The 16414-nt window shown below is 45.7% G+C and overlaps 1 protein-coding gene across 1 annotated transcript in view; it reads left to right on the plus strand.

The window, feature by feature from the left end:
* Positions 1–16414, plus strand: part of ZNF185 (zinc finger protein 185 with LIM domain) — a 76698-nt gene that overhangs the window by 38248 nt on the left and 22036 nt on the right. The window contains exons 12-21 of the mRNA XM_063142061.1: positions 1477–1560; positions 3527–3607; positions 7176–7256; positions 7392–7463; positions 8504–8593; positions 9212–9316; positions 9620–9724; positions 12431–12529; positions 13996–14091; positions 15679–15780. Coding sequence (XP_062998131.1) covers positions 1477–1560; positions 3527–3607; positions 7176–7256; positions 7392–7463; positions 8504–8593; positions 9212–9316; positions 9620–9724; positions 12431–12529; positions 13996–14091; positions 15679–15780 — 915 coding nt within the window. The remainder of the gene's footprint in view (positions 1–1476; positions 1561–3526; positions 3608–7175; positions 7257–7391; positions 7464–8503; positions 8594–9211; positions 9317–9619; positions 9725–12430; positions 12530–13995; positions 14092–15678; positions 15781–16414) is intronic.

A 16414-nucleotide genomic window follows, 5' to 3' on the forward strand; every position in this document is an offset into this window, starting at 1 on the left:
GGCAGGCTTCAGTGCGGCCTGGGCCCGGATTCCCCTGTGCGTCATCTGGACGCACAGCAGGGAAACCGGGTCTCAAAGCGCGCTAAGGCCTCGTCTAGCAAGGCCCTGTGTGAGAGAATGAGGAAAATATAATCCAGCAGAGTCTGGATACTTCTCTCCTTTTCTTTGATGGAGTTCCTACTTTATGCTAGCATCTTAAGTGGGCACACTCTTTTGCAAGCTTGCTTGGGCTTCTCATGAAAAGCAGAAAAGTTGTATTTCATCTGGCTGAAGATCTTTGGTTAAAGATCTTTTGTCACAAGTTAAACCTAAGCGGTCAGGAGTAAGAACCAATTGTGTTCAATGGAGCTTACTCCCAGGTCACTTATGCATACGACTGCAATCACATGGATCCTAATAAATTAGTTAGTATGCTATGTACCCCTGTTCTTTGGTGTGTGTATACATACAAGAACGTAAGAAGAGCCCTGCTGGATCAGAGTGAGAGTCCATCAAGTCCAACATTCTGTTCGTACAATGGCCAACCAGGTGTCCACAGGAAACACACAAGCAGGGCATGAGTACAACAGCATGTTCTTACCCATGATCCCCAGCAACCGGTTTACATAAGTATACTGCCTCTGATCCTGGAGGGAATGTGTAGCCATCTGCACCCGTATTATATATTTTATTAATTTATTGGATTTTATACTGCCCAATAGCCAAAGCTCTCTAGTAACCATTGATGGCCTTCTCCTCCATGAAAATGTACCACTACACCATTGCTTGTTCCTCTGGAGATACCCAGGGTCCCTTGCTTGGAAGCCATGACAGTTAATGACATATGGAGGGTAAAGCTCTCCTTGGGGGCTTTTACAACCCTTCTGGAGAAGTCTGTCCTGCAAGTCCTGTACTGTGCCCACGCTTCTGACTTCTAGCCAACTACTTAAAACCTACTTTTTATGTAGGCCTCCCATGTGGCGTGACCCAACTGGTTCTATTCTAGTTTTATTCTTGCATTTTAATTGGTTTATTGTTGCTCTTTCATTCTCAGGGTGTTTTTTGTGTGTGTGTATTTTATTACGATATTACTGTACTTTTACTATATCTGTAAGCTGCCTTGGAAGTTTTTGTGATCAAAGGTGAGATATAAAACTTGTAAGTGAGAGCACAATCCTGTGCATGTTTGGATTGAAAAAAAAAAAGTCCCACAATTCTCAGCATTTCCCCAGCCAGCCATGCTGGGAGTTGTAGGACCCTTTTCAGTCTAAACATGCATAGGATTGCGCCTTCAGCAAATAAAAGGGTGGGAAGAACTTTGACTTCCATTGCCTTGATCCTCAGATGGACTCTGTGTCAGAAATGACTGTGCGATGGTGGTGGAAGAAAACAGAAGATCTCTGTCAGAGCTGGAGTAGACCTTCCACCCTAAAAATAAAGTGATTGAAAAGAAGGGGGCAATGCAATTTATGTGTGGGCTTTTGTGTTTCCCAAAAGGGTTGACGTAGAGGACGACACAGGACCACGCTCCAGAAGTCAGACAATGCCTGCCTCAGCATGGTTCAGTAGTCGTGGGAAGAGGTAAGTGTTAGACAAAAAGCCTTGTTCTTTCTTCCTAAGGGCGGATCCCATAGAAAGGCACAGACCACAAGGGAGGGTACAATCAACGTTTATGAAAGTTGCAACTTGGTGCGAAGTGTAATAAAAGCAGTTCAGACCCTGTCTACAGAAAGCATAACATTTTTATACACTTCTGCCCGCAATCCCCCCCCCACAACCCCTCCCCTTTGATTCATCCCTTTCTGGCATCGTCTAGTGCAGTGGTTCCCAAACTTTTTCAGGTAACCGCCCACTTGGTTCCACAAACTCATGCCCAGTGCCCCCTACCATACACTATAAAAATCATTATTCAGAATAGCGGTTTTCAACGACCCACTAAGGAAGATAATAACAATAAAATTCAAAACAGTAACAATGAATTGAATATTTATTCAAAATCTGAAGTACCGGCCATAGGCTTGCCAAGGGAGGGAAGGAAAAGAGAGCGAACGCCTCTGTTTTGCAGCCAGCATGGCAGGGCACACCAAGCAGGGCATGTCTCTTCATTAGCGTTTTGGTGCTTTTGAAACATTTCAATTCATCGTTAAAAGGACTCTTCTTAAACAGTATTAATACATGTGTGGATTCTTCCCCTATATGGCTTGGGACCAAACTACCTTCTCCCATAAAAATGTCCCTGGGTTTTAAGACCTTCTGGAGAGGCGCTTCTCGGAAAAGACCACCTCGAGTGCCCCCCTGCTGCCCCCTTGCCTCTTAACACCCCCTATGCAATCCCACTGCCCCCAAGGGGGCAGTACCGCCCACTTTGGGAACCACTGGTCTAGTGCAGGCTGGAGTTGGTTTGAGTTAGATGCACCTTACTAATTGGATTGATTAACTGCTATGACATGGTCTCCGATAATACAACTTTGGAATGCCTGCTTGTTAGCAGCTCCAGATAACGTACTAGGCTACATCCTGTTCAAACTGATTTTAACTACTTTGAAGATGCAGCTAAGAGAAAAACATATTATCAAACAGCAGAAGGTTACAAATAGAGCATAGCCATCATGCGTAGCAATGATTTTCTGAAATGGAGTCACTTTTGCTAACAGTAAGAGCCTTTTATTATTATTGCTATTATTGTTATAATGCATCTAAACTGTTACGATACATTTAGCACTGATAAAGAAGGAGCAAGGGGGACAGGAGCAGGCAGAGGAAACATCAGGGTCTGCTCCAGTTTGACTCCCCTCCTTCAGGAGCACGACAATCCCATCAGCCCTGTTGCTGGTCTACTTAATTTCTCTCTCTCTCTCTCTCTCTTTTTTTCCTCTTCCCTCCTGAACTCCTTTTCCTTGTGTGTCATATCTTTTTTAGATTGTAAGCCTGAGGGCATGGACTGTCTTCTTTCCTAACTGATTATAAGCTGCTCCGAGAGCCTTTATTTTTTGGCTGAGGAGTGGGGTAAAAATACGATAAATAAATAAACAAATAAAGCACCTAGTGTTTTCTAAGCACCATTCAAAGATTATAAGGTAAAACATGCTCATGGTCTAATATGGGGAGGGGGAGGGGGACAAGCGTCCTCTGGCCTTCCAGATGCTGTTGGACTTCAACTCCTGACATCCTGGATTGTTGGTCATGCTGGTTGGACATGGATGGAGTTGGATTCCAACACCATCTGGAAGGCCAGATGTTGCCCATGCCAAGCAAATACCAACGGCAGTAGGGAGATGTTCCTCAGGACTGCAGCAGGATGAAAAAGGTTCAGTTCCCCCGTCGATGCCTTATGTCCCTCCAGATGTTGTTGGGCTGTAACTCCCATCAGATGTAGCCAGCATACCCAGTGGTGAGGGTTCATGGGAATTGCAGTCCAACAACTTCTGGAGAGCCCTGATGGAACTGCACCAAAGGCAAATTCCAGTTGGCTGCTATGAGCCTATTTGTCTCTGCTGAGGATTACAGGATGGTAAAGACTCATCACCAAAATGTTCTTGTATTCCAGCAGCACCAATGGGGAAAGAAGAGGCCCATCGGGGTCCCCCTGGAGTGAGTCTAGGATGGCGAGTGCTGCTTCTAGCACCAGGTTAGTCCAAGCCAATTTGTATTTGCTTTTCCATTCCATATTATGGTAGCCCACAAGAACTGAAGCAGCTTCCAAAATAAGGGGGAGAGCCATCCGAGGGTCCCAGCGACCATAGGATGGCTCAGAACCCCTCTTCCGGGGTTGGAGATGGAACTCTGACCACATGGAAGGGGGAGTTGGAGATCCAACCCTGACCCCTCACAGCTGGTGTGGAGAGAACCATGCTGGCTGCCTCTCTGAGTTTGAGAAATAGAACTTGGAGAGTGTTCTGGAGGAAGGGGAGGAGACCAGCGAGGCCAGGATACAATTTATCCTGAGCCTCCCTCTGTCAGGCTTCTTCCCTCCCACTCCAAAACGCCCTCTGTAGGCAGCCTGGAAAGCCCAGCTGGCGAAAATAAAGGAGATGAGACGACTAGGAGTCAAAGATCACCTCTGCTGCTCCTTCTGCCTTTCTGGCATCAGGGTGGGAGCAGCAGCATGAATTTGGGGGCTTCTGAACAGCGAAGTCACCGTCCACAGGATTGCGCCCTAAGTGTGCCCTGACTTAACTCACAGCTTCACTAGTTCCCCCCTTCACCAAATCAATTGACTAAAGCATTTGTTGACTAATCTCCCAGTAAAGCTTGCAGGTGGGTTCTAAATGTAATAATAAATAATGCATAGAAAGGCAGCTATTGAACCAGGTCAGGGCCAGGCCAGAGCATTAAACAGAGCACATGATGTCAAATCACCATATTGCTCAAAGACCCCTGCTGGATCGGACCCAAGGTGTATGTAGTCCAGCATTCTCCTTTCCCCAGGTGGATCAGACACATCTGGGAAGCCCATAAGCAGGACGTGAGGTACATAGACCTCTCTCATTGTCCCCCACCCCCACAACCAGTATTCAGAGGGCCTCTGAGGGGTCCTCTAAATGAGCAATTTATTGAATGCTCATGATTGGCCACTCACCAAAGTTTGTGGGTCCATTACATGACAGCATCAATGACCAGGACATCTGCTGCACTATCCCCTGGAAAAGCCCCTATTAAAAGAACCACTGTTAATGTGGTGATATCTGGAAAAAAGTGAGATTGTCCAGCACTAGATGGTGTTTTCTCAATGGAAGTGAATGGAGGGGAAGTATTCAATTCAAACCACATGGTTGCCCTTCTCCGCCCATGTAATGTAGCCCATTACAATCATGCCAAAGAAGCAGGAAGCAGGAAGCCCTGGGTAAGCAACACAATTTCCCCTTAATGCAGAGATGCTCTAGATATGGATTGGGTCCATTTATCTATCAGGGAAGTTGCATTTGGGGAGGGCTTGAAGAGGGAGGGAAATCTGGGTTCCTGAAAGCCAAGAAGCTTTGCAGAGTTGACCGCATTCTGTCCTGTGCTGCATTGTTTTGATGCCTTCTCCTTCTTTTTCTTTTTTTGATTCTTCTGTCTCTTTTGTAGCGTCGACAGAAGCAGCAGCAGCAGCAGAGACCAAGCCTCAGAATCCTCATCCACATTCAACCACTTCAGTTCCTTGGAGAACAGGTAGAGTGCACCATTAACTCTAGAGCAGTCTTTCCCAAACTGATGCCCTCCAGATGCATTGGACTACATATCCCATCATCCACAGTCAGTGAGGCCATTGGCTGATGGGAGTTGTAGTCCAACACATCAAGTTAGAGAATGCTGCTCATAGATGTATCATAGAATAGTAAAGGGGCCTATAAGGCCATTGAGTCCAACCCCCTGCTCAATGCAGGAATCCACCTTAAAGCATACCTGACAGATAGTCAGCCCCAGCCACTAAAATAGGGCAGAAATCAAGGAAATATTTTCTTAAGATTGGCAGCCAGAGTAGCTGGCAGAGGTGATGTGTCTCCCCTCCAGTTTATATGTCCAGGCCTCCGTTTGCGGAATATACATGATAACAAACCAATTTGACTTCACTAGTCTTACTCTGTGTATTGTATATATTCAGTGTTGTGTATACCAAGGGAAGGCAGAAAGTATATTGGGATCTATTGGTAAATTTCTGAATGATTTGCAGTAGATCAGCAAGGATTGCTGACTTCCAAATGGTTTAACTGTGATGGGGGAGGGGGAACCTCCCTTATCTAAATTAGGCTGCTAAACTGAAGAAAGCTTGAGGGAAAGGTGGAACAGATCTGCATGCAAGCACTAGTTCTGGTACTGAAGATATATTCCTAGGCTGTGCATGTGCTCAGAACCACCTTGTGTCTCAACTCTATATCTGTATTACTAAGGGCTTTCCTACATGAGGTATTTAGTGTGTACTCATCATTCCCTACTTGTTTGTGGGTTCTTTAGATGATGGCTTGACACACCAGTTTCACTTCTGTGTCTAACCAGCAGGTTCGGCAAGGTTTTTTTAGAGCAGGGAAAATGAGGCATTTAATTGAGAAAGTGGAAGAAAGTTTTCACTTGTGCATTTTGTGCTATTGTGCTGCACCACAGTGCCATCTAGAGGTTATGTAGTGGAAAAGCAGGTAGGAAAACATGTCTAGTGCTCGAATCTCAATTCTGCGGCAAAACTGAAAATAGACACAGATTAACAGCAGATTAACAACCTCACGTAGAAAATGAGAAACTCACTGTTTTGTACTTAGCTCCAGGATTCTAGTGAAAAACAAAATAAATCCCCCCAAGCCTAACCTCCCCCACCTGCCCTGGTGCTGAGGAGCGGAGAAGGTGGCATTCTGCAAAAAGAAGGCCCAAATTTTGTGCAAGCGAAGTTCTGTTCAGTAACCTGTGTACATTGATGGAAATTAGAACCTGCCATGTGAAACTGCTGAATTAGAATTTATCAAGAAGTATGATTCCATTCTGTTTGGCATGAAGAGAAACAATGGCTTCCTCTCCCACTATAGGTGTTAATTGACAGCAATGCTAGGATTTTGTTTTCATCAGTTACTGCTGTCGTGAATGGTCACTGTGTTTACTTTGCCTACATTTAAGCTTTAACTGAATTGTTGCAGGTAGCACTTTTTACATTTCATGGTATTTGACCCCAAAGTTTGCCCCTTCTGTCTCTCTGTCTCTACCTGTCTGCTGAGGCTAACACCTCATGCACCTGGGGAAATGCATGCTAGCCTACAGGTGCTTCAAGAGGAAGCTTTATTGTACAATCTCACATGCTCATGCACAGGATTTTACAGGAGGTCCAAGCGTCGTCTTCGATTTTAGCCTTCCCATGTTTTCCTATCACCTTTTCTGTCTTCTTTCTCATCGGAAAAAAAAGTGCACGTATTCCATCTTTTCATTTTAGAATGAAAAGGTGTCATAAGTACACAATGCACTTTGCTTGTTTTTCCTTATATGCATTTTTAGTTGGTTTTCCAGGCCTTTTGACTGTTAGCACTAGGAGCCCTAGGAGAGCCCTGGGAAAACACCCAAGGATTGCTGGTTGATGGGAAAGGGGGCGGGACTAGGGGAAGATCCATGGCCATCTGGAATCCTGAATGGACAGATTGTTAACCCAGGAGGGTCAAAAATGTCATGTGTCCCGCAATGTGTGCAAATCTAAACTGAAAGATCATTTTTGTTTATTTTTGTGTGTGTTCCTCTACCAGAAGCAAGCCAGATCAGGAGAAGCATGAACTGGCTTCCTGGGATAACTCTGCTTTGAAGGTCCCGGTTTCCCCAAAGAGAAGGTAAAATCCTGGTGACCTTAGTTTACTCCTAATATCAAGGCAGGTGTACTGTTCCTGCTGCTGGCTGATGTGGGGGGAAGGAGCAGAAAAGGATCACATAAAACGTTCTAACTTTTCTCACTTGCATTTCCACAGTGAGAAGACTGAAAGCAATTCCCAGTCCGCATTGGGTGCTGAAACACGAAGGACCAATTTTTCTGAGGACAGGTAAATATCCTGGGGGATTTCTGCAATAGATGCAGTGATTAAAAACAACAAAGAAACTTGTGACACCTTGAAGACTTGACACATTTATTATACCGCCAGCTTTTGTGGTCTGTGGTCAATTTCATCAGATGTCAAACTGACTGCCTCCTATCACAGGCACCCTGTCCCACATCATTTCAAATGAACGGGACAAGTTTCCCCACCACCACCAAAGTTTAATTGCCATGAAGGTAGAGATTTATTTGGGAGCTAGGGGTGCATGAGAATTTAGTTTGTTTTGCGAGCATGCCCTGGTCGAAGCCCCGAATGCAATCATGAGGACGTGCCTGCCAGAAATGTTCGCAAATTGTTGGACATGGGCTCATGTTCAATTCTCACAACTTTTCCCAGTTCAGTTTTGCCCAAATTTCCTAATTTGCGCAAATTTCCCCTGGAGACTGAACGCTCTGCTTTAGTTTATGGAGGAAAGCTACCCAAATTAGGAAATTTGACAAATTTTGGGAAATGTGCAAAAGTTTCGTGTTCGACCACTGGTGGATTCATACTGAGATGGCAGTGGCTGCAATTGCGAGCAGGAATCCCACACAAGTCAAGCAGCAAAACAATGTTCAGAGAATCCTAAAGGGGAGTTAATGCTTTCCTCCCAAGCTGCAATCCCCATGAGAAATTGCCCCCCTACATGGCAATTAAGCTAAGAAGTCCCAAGGCATGGTCTGAAGGCACATGAGGCAGCCATGTTGCTGAAGCTAAGCAGGTCTGGGTCTGATCAGTGCTTGGAGGACAGACCACCTGGGAACCACATGTAGACATCTTGAGGTCCACAATGGAAGAAAGGTGGGGTATAAATGTAATAAATAAGGGGGAAACATTTCTATTGGTACCTATGGGCACTCAGGGCCCTGGGAAATCAATTTGGAGGCCCATGGGCCCAGACCTAGAAATTACCCCACCTTGAGGAACCACAGGTTGATGAGATAAAAGAAGCTGTAGATGCTCTCAGATAAAATAATAATAACCAGATGCTCTCTTGCATTACATAGCTGGGAAACAAGGAAGCCTAGAGGTCCAACTTTGAGTGAAATAACTCAAGTTCCTCACATTGTCATCTCACCAGACTCAAGCCCAAAGAGGTAAGAATGGATCCACATGTAAGTGAGTGTGTATCCTCTAATACCACTACCAATCCAATCAAAACAAAGACCCACTATACATACACAATACATATACTTTACTCAATATATAACACCATATGTGAATATGGAAGTGTGTGTGTGAAAAAGGGAGAGGGAGAGAGAGAGAGAGAGAGAATTTCATCAATACATAGGTGAGAATGCTGAATAGGAAAGTCCTACTTCAGTCACAACTATAGAATAACAGTACAATTCCATTCCAATTATGCTGAGTGTTTATCAAGACACTCTGCAAAGAAGAAGTTCTATGTCTTGCGGGGTATATCCTTTTTCTCTGATTGAGGTTGTCAGGTGGAGATCTTCCTGTTTGGTGGTAACCAAAAATTCCTCCAGTCATCCACACCCAACAAAACATCAAATCCCTAATAGGTTGTCTCGAAATCCTCTCCTCTTTCCACAGCCCAAGGACAGACTTGAGTGTATTGAGTAAATTGTGTAGTACATAGTGAGTGGATTTGTTTTCAGAAGACCAATATTGAGTCACTGCCACCATTAGTCATGATGAGAGGCCATCTGGCCAGGCTTCATCACAAGGCCTCTCTGGTCTCTCCTCAGCAGGTCCAGTTCTCACTATCGATCCAGGGATGCTGCCCCGGCAGCTGAGACATACCATCGAACCAAGATTGGAGAATCCCTGCGTGATGTAGATGTTGGCTTATCAAGGTAAAAGAGGGTAGGAAAACCCATAGAGGTTCTAGAGGTAATGGAAGAGACCAGGCTGCACTTCTAAAGAGGATGATAAATTTGTTTTCTAATTAGTTAATTTAAAAGTTTTAGAATCTGCCTTTTAGGATTAAACACTCCCAAAGTGGCGTGCATCCATTCCAACACCAATGTGGCTTATAAACTGATCAAGAGTTTGAATTGGGTCTCCTTTGTTCCTAATCTGATACCCCCCCCTTTTTTTAATGGGAAGTTAATACTTGGGAAATAAGATGCATGATTCTCCATATTTATTTATCACAGATTTGCCCCCGACCACGAAGAGGGAATCTCCTCCGGAGAAAACAAGTATGGAAGCCCAAGTTCAAGAGTTGCAGAATTCCACGAGCACGAACCAGTCACAGCAAAGTAAGGATTGTGTGTGAACGTACAAAAAGCAAAGGCAGCCATGCTGGCCCATGAGAGAAAAACGTTTCGGGGAGGAGGTGCAGATCACAATTTCCTGGGCTGAACATGTGCTCAGAGGCACCTTGTTCCTTAACTCAGTTCCCTGCAAATACACACACACACACACACCAATCTGTGAATGAGTCAGGGCAGTCAGTGGATTTTCTGGGGTAGGGGAGGTTGTTTGGGTAATAGAAATTTTGTGCAAATTGCAGCTGCATGTGCTCAGCCCCAGAAATTGTGACTAGCACCAGAACCACGCTCACAAGTCCTTTGACACAAAAAATCTACTACTGGTTCTATTTCAGCGACCTAATTTAGGGTGGGCAAAAGGCTTTTTCGTCGTTGCTGTTGTTAGACAGTTGGGAATCAGAAGCGCTTCCTGATCTACTGCAAAGAGATCTACCAGTAGATCTGGATCTACCTTCTGTCTACCCCTGCACTATGCCTGAAGGGTCATTTACACCAGGAGTAGGCACAAGGTAGATCTGGATCTACCATTAGATCCATGGGTGATTTACAGGAGGTCAGCATAGATATCGGACTCCTAATTATTTAACCATAGCAGGAACAAAATGACTCCCCTCCGGCCCTAAATTGGAGAAATGAATAAAGGTTGGAGTCAGCAGGAGTGGGTTTCTGTGTGAAAGGACTGTGAGCTCCACTCAGTTCTGGTACTCAAAACAAAATACTTTATTTCTAAGGGTATGTCTTTTTCCACCAGGCTTCGGTCGATATATCCCGGCGTTCTAGTAAAAAAAACCAAAGTAAATGTCACAAGCCTGAATGATCGCTCCTGGTTTACACTAGCCCCAAATATTAATACCGTATTTCTTCGATTCTAAGGCGCACTTTTTTCCCTAAATAAAGAGCTCTAAAAATGGACTGCGTCTTAGAATCGATGGCGTCTTAGAATCGAAGCGATACGGTAAGAGGAAAAGAGGAAGCTCCTGCAGCAGCCTCGAGCCATGCGAGCGAGGAGGAGCTGGTTGGGTAAGCGCCTGGTTTTTTGTTAGGCAAATTTATTCGTAAGTCCCATCGATTTCCATGGGACTTACTCGCGTGTCGTCGTCCCCTGGTGCAGAGACAAGTAAAGAGCGGGACTGGAGAGTTAAGTTTACTCTTCGTTTCAACGCCCCCCCTTCTTCCCGCGCAAACGGCAGTTTCTTCTCTCACAGAGGGAAAAAAGAAAAGGACACAACCATTAGAAGAAAGCGCGGAGGGAAGGGGAGGAGGTTGGCTGGGCGGTGAGGGAAGTAGTATTTCTTCGATTCTAAGATGCCCTTTTTTCTCAAATAAACATCTCTAAAAATGGGGTGCGTCTTAGAATCGATGGCGTCTTAGAATCGAAGAAATACGGTAATTAATTATTAATTATTATTAATATTATTAGTAAAGATATATTATTATTAAAGACTGATCTCTTCCAGCAGGCCTTACCCAGTTGAACTTTAAGATGCCTTTTTTAACGGTGTGCTGCTTTTAATGAGGCACTGGTTTTTATACGTTTGAATTAGTTGTATGTATTTTATGGTGTTTTTATTAGTGTTGTACCCTGCCTTGATCCAGAGGGAGAGGCGGGTAACAAATTATTATTATTATTATTATTATTATTATTATTATTATTATTATTATTACAATATAAAACCCAGGAGTTACCTCAGGGCTGTCTGCATGGTGCTGAGTTGACACCGCCTCCCTCCGAAACCCCTTCTTTTTACTCACCTATGGTGGTGTTGGGTAATTTCGACACCAAGGGGAGAGCATGGGGCTGCCAGTGGCCATCTGGGTACCACCCGCTGCCCTCTTCCTAGTGGAAGGCAACCAATTGCTGGTCGCCTTCCACTAAGGACAGGCCCCAGATTGGCCTCAGAGTGACATCAGATGGCAGAAGAGCCGTACTGACCTCACTCCCATTGGAAAAACTCAGGTTAAGTCCCTGACTTTTTCAATGCACAGGTTTGCAAGAAAGCCCCACAGTGGCTGTGAAGCTGTGTCTATGTCATATAAATGATGCATCACAGATTTGCAGCCACCACAGGGCTTTTCCCTCATTTAGCCAGCCCCCTGGATTGATCTCCAGCTTTAAGCAAAACCCTCTAATTACTTGTTAGATAGAGAAGAGAAATGCAGAGAAACAAGCCCTTTTGTATTTGTAAAGCTCGAGATTAATGTTATGAAGACAGAAGACCTGTGGAAATTCTGCAGTGCAGATGTGCAACCACAGCCACGTTTCTGCTTGCATGGAAATAGGTAAAGTTTTCTAGGTGCTGCTACAGAAATTTTAAAAATGGCATCCACTGTTCCCAGTCTGTAGGTTTACAGTCTAATAGACACAATGCAGAAGGCAAAAGAGTCAAAGAAGGAAGAGGAAAACAAGCAAATTCAGGCACTAAGAACATGAGAAGTGCCCTGATGTTGGATCAGACCAGGGGTCCATCTAGTCCAGCACTCTGTTCACCCAGTGGCCAACCAGCCATCGGCCAGGGATGAACAAGCAGGACATGGTGCAACAGCACCCTCCCACCCATATTCCGTAGCAACTGATGCACACAGGCTTACTGCCTCACATACTGGAGATAGCACCCAACCATCAGGGCTAGCAGACATTGATCGCCTTTGCCTAATTCTTCATCTAACCCTGAACTGTATCTCTGTCTTTCACAGGCCTCGATCTTTTACCAGGGACAACACAGATGCTCCCTCTGGCACAAGTTATAATGTGCCCACCCACTTTGGCAATGAGGAGGATCTTGACTACAAAAGGTACAACGGCAAAGGAGGAAATTGGTCTTAGTACCCTATCATTTATTAGAATGTCATTTAGCACAAAATACAGTTCCATAAGTCGGGAAATCTTGATCGAATCAATGAATGACTGTACTTTCTAAATTCAGGTCTTTTCGTACTTCCACCCCACCCACCCATCAAAGTTATATAATAATCAATTCTGTGTGTTTAACAACTGTGTGTTTAACAATTCTCTGTGTTTAACATACTCCAATTTCCCCCATTTTTTGCCATTAGAATCTGAGCTGAAACCAACATGTTTGTTTCATGAAAAGCTTCTCTCTTCCCAGAGATGAACAGCACCAGAATATGTTGTTCCTGCCAGCTAGCTGTCTAGGAACAGTAAGCTAAGGCTACCGTAATGCATGATGAATCCAGTAACTTGGAGGGGATCTACACGTCGTACTGAAGGTGCTTGCGTGTGCCTCCAGTGTGCCCCCAAAACGATGGTGTAGATCCTGGTGGAAGAGGCGGAGGAGGAGGAGGAGGAGGAGGAGGCTGGGGAATCCGGCTGTGTCCTTGCCACCGCCCACCTCCCCGCCGGCCTCCTGCTGCCAGCGAAAGAGCCACCCGGGCCGGGTGGCTCTTTCGCTGGCAGCAGGAGGCCGGCAGGGAGGTGGGCGGCGGCGGCAAGGACGCAGCCGGATCCCCCAGCCACCTCCTCCTCCGCCTCTTCCTCCGTCTCTTCTGGGCAGGATCTACACCATCGTTTTGGGGGCGCACTGGAGGTGCACGCAAGCGCCTTCAGTACGACGTGTAGATTTCCCCTTGTAGACAAAGATTCACATAGTTCTGAAGGAACTGACTACCATAATCAGCTCAGCATGTTCCCGTAATATCCTGCATGTATTAGGAAATAGGTTGTGCAACCTGCGGGTGTCCACATTACACCTAGGGGTGGCCACATCACACCAGTTTTAATATCTCTTCACTGGCTGCCAATTAGTTTCCGGGCGAAGTATAAAGTGTTGGTTATCACCTTTAAAGCCCTACATGGTTTGGGTCCAGGCTACCTGTGGGATCGCCTTCTCCCATACAATGCGCTCCGCACGCTCAGGTCCTCTGGGAAGAACTTCCTTCAGCCAGCCAAAACTAGGCTGAGAGGTATTACCCAGAGGACCTTCTCGTCTGCTGCTCCCAGACTGTGGAATGGCCTGCCAGAGGAGATCCGTCGACTTAACAGTCTGTTAGCATTTAAGAAAGCTATAAAGACTGATCTCTTCCAGCAGGCCGATCCAGTGGAATTTTAGGATGCTTTTAGCATGTTTTTAGTATGATTTTTAAGGAAGTTTAAACAATGTATACTATGTTTTTAATCTATTTTATATACTTATTGTTGTTCCCTGCCTTAATCAGGATGGAGAGGCGGGTAAGAAATAAATTTATTATTATTATTATTTACGTTCCAAATGTTATTGGAATTGACCCTTTTCTTCTTGCAGATTTCTCTCTGATTTTGAGAAGAAGACCACTCAAGAGATGGCATATGAGAGTCCAAGCGACACAGAATACAAAAAAGTGGAGGCTCATATGGCAAAGTAAGGAGGCAGACCAATGGTTTCTTCTTTGCTCCTTCTGTTGCTTCTGCAAGACTGTAGATGGATCACTTTCTCCAGATGTTTTGCACATCAGGAGTCCTTGCTTCATCTTGCCTTTTTTGGCACTCTGTGTGTGTGTGTGTGTGATTAGGTGTCTCTGTGACACCACTGGAAATTCAAGGCTGTCTTTCACATACTGTATTGCTTAAACGTTTCTCTTGCTTCCCTACTATTTGTATGCGATGCAATAGCAATATTATTTAGCACTGATGCAGAACTTTTGGGAGGTTCAATGCACACCATGCATGATCTCACTTGTCCTTACAACAACCTTGTAGGGTGGGTCAGTATCATTTCCCTCTTGGAAATCGCGACGTGGGGAACTGAAGCTTGGAGATAAGTAACTTGCCTTAAGCCACGTAGCAAGATGTGGTGAAATTTGAACTGAGGACCGCTCACACCCTTAGCCCTTGCAAACTTGCTCCTTCCTCTTTTCCATGTCCCTCTTTAGTTTTTGCCATTGCCATGACTGATTATTTTATCCGGGGCAGGGGTAGGGAACTTCTCACCCACAGGCTGGATCCAGACTATGGGTTCCTCATCTGGCCGCTGTATCCCTGCTCCCTCTCCTCAGCCTCGCCCAATGGTCAGCACTAGAGAAAGGCTGCCTTCCTCTGCTGTTGACAAGGGGAAATGGTATCCTCTTTCTCTGTGCGCAGAGAGGCATTGGAGCGAAGGTCTCTGTGCCTCTCTTTGCAAGGGCAGAGGGTCTCAAGTGATGTCGGGGCATGGCTTCAGGGGAAAAGGAGAAGGCTTTCAATGGCTACTAGTCCTGATGGCTCTGTGCTACCTCCAGTATCAGAGGCAGTAAGCCTGTTTGCACCAGTTGCTGGGGAACGTGGGTGGGAGGGTTCTATTGCACCATGTCCTGCTTGTAGGCCCCTGGTCAACAGCTGGTTGGCCACTGTGTGAACATAGTGCTGGACTAGATGGACTCTTGGTCAGATCCAACATGGCTCTTCTGATATTCTTCTGAAAAAGCAGGGCTTCAAGGGTAGGTAGGGATGTACAGATTTTGTTTAATCCATTCCGCCTGTGTTTCGTGGGTTGTCAGGTGTCTTTCGTTCCGTCGTCCACTCGTGGATGGAATTGGAATTTTGAACCAGAATTTCATCTGACTTGTGCTGATGCGCAACAGCAAATGTGCACAGTTGCACTAATGCGCACTTGCGCACCTGCGCAAATGCGCCAATGGGAATCCAACAGTGAAAATCTGATCTGCAAGTCTGCAGAATCCGTGTGACTTGGGGAAAAGCCAATCCATTCATAGAATCTTTGAATCTGTTGCACGTTTCTCCGATATCCTAATGGAAGGGGCGGAGCTTCGGGAAGGAGGGGCCTGCCTTTCACGTCCTTCATGGGGCTGTTCCAGGAGGCAATTCAGCCACAGGATCCAGAACTGTTCCCACCCATTGATATGGTACCCATTAATGTGCCGTACAGCAATTAAAACATCAGTGAGATCCTGTCTACAAGCCTGCAGTCTAAATGACCAGTTTGCCAAGTTGACTGTCTTCCTTTGGTCAGGTCTGGCTCTTGGTCCAGCGAAAGCAGTCTTAGTACCACTGGGACCCAAAGCGAACTCTTGAGAGCTGCCAAGAGAGATGAATCAGAGTTCGACACTGCCAGGTGAGTGCTGGATTCAGCCATGGTTCGTTCCGGGGTAATGGCGGGGGGAGGGTCACAGCAATGCAATAGAGCATTGCATTGGACCTTCGGAGGACCTTCAAAGGACCTTCTCACTGATGGAAATGAGATAAATAGTTTCCTGCCAGGGATTCTGGGATCGGTAGAGATCTCCGGAGTGTCCAACACTGACTGCGTCTTTCTCCTGCCCCAAAGTAAGTAACGAGGGCCAGATCTACACTTTGCATCAAATCGTTACGGATGTGAAATAAAAAGAAGAATATAACACCACGAAAGCGGAATATGGAATGTGTCCTGTGCCCCAGCAGTTATCAGTGCACTTCAGTACTGCTATAAAGCAGTAGTGTAGATCTAGCCTAGATCTTTTGGGGCAGGAGAAGGGGGAAGCAGTGACAGCATTCTCAGCTTTGGGGTGAGCTTTGCTCATAGCAGGCCTCAAGAGGGGTCCCGCTCATCTCAGCTTTGCTCACAAAGGAGGATTACAGCAGAAGCATTCCCTAGCCAGGAGATGGGGCCGGCCCAACCACTGGGCAGAGTGAGGCAGCTGCCTCAGACAACAAATTCTGCCGGACGTGGAGCGTCAGCAAAGTGACAGCCGGCAGAGCTGTGTGCTCCA

This window comes from Elgaria multicarinata, chromosome 15, assembly GCF_023053635.1.
Source record: "Elgaria multicarinata webbii isolate HBS135686 ecotype San Diego chromosome 15, rElgMul1.1.pri, whole genome shotgun sequence".
NCBI lineage: Eukaryota > Metazoa > Chordata > Lepidosauria > Squamata > Anguidae > Elgaria > Elgaria multicarinata.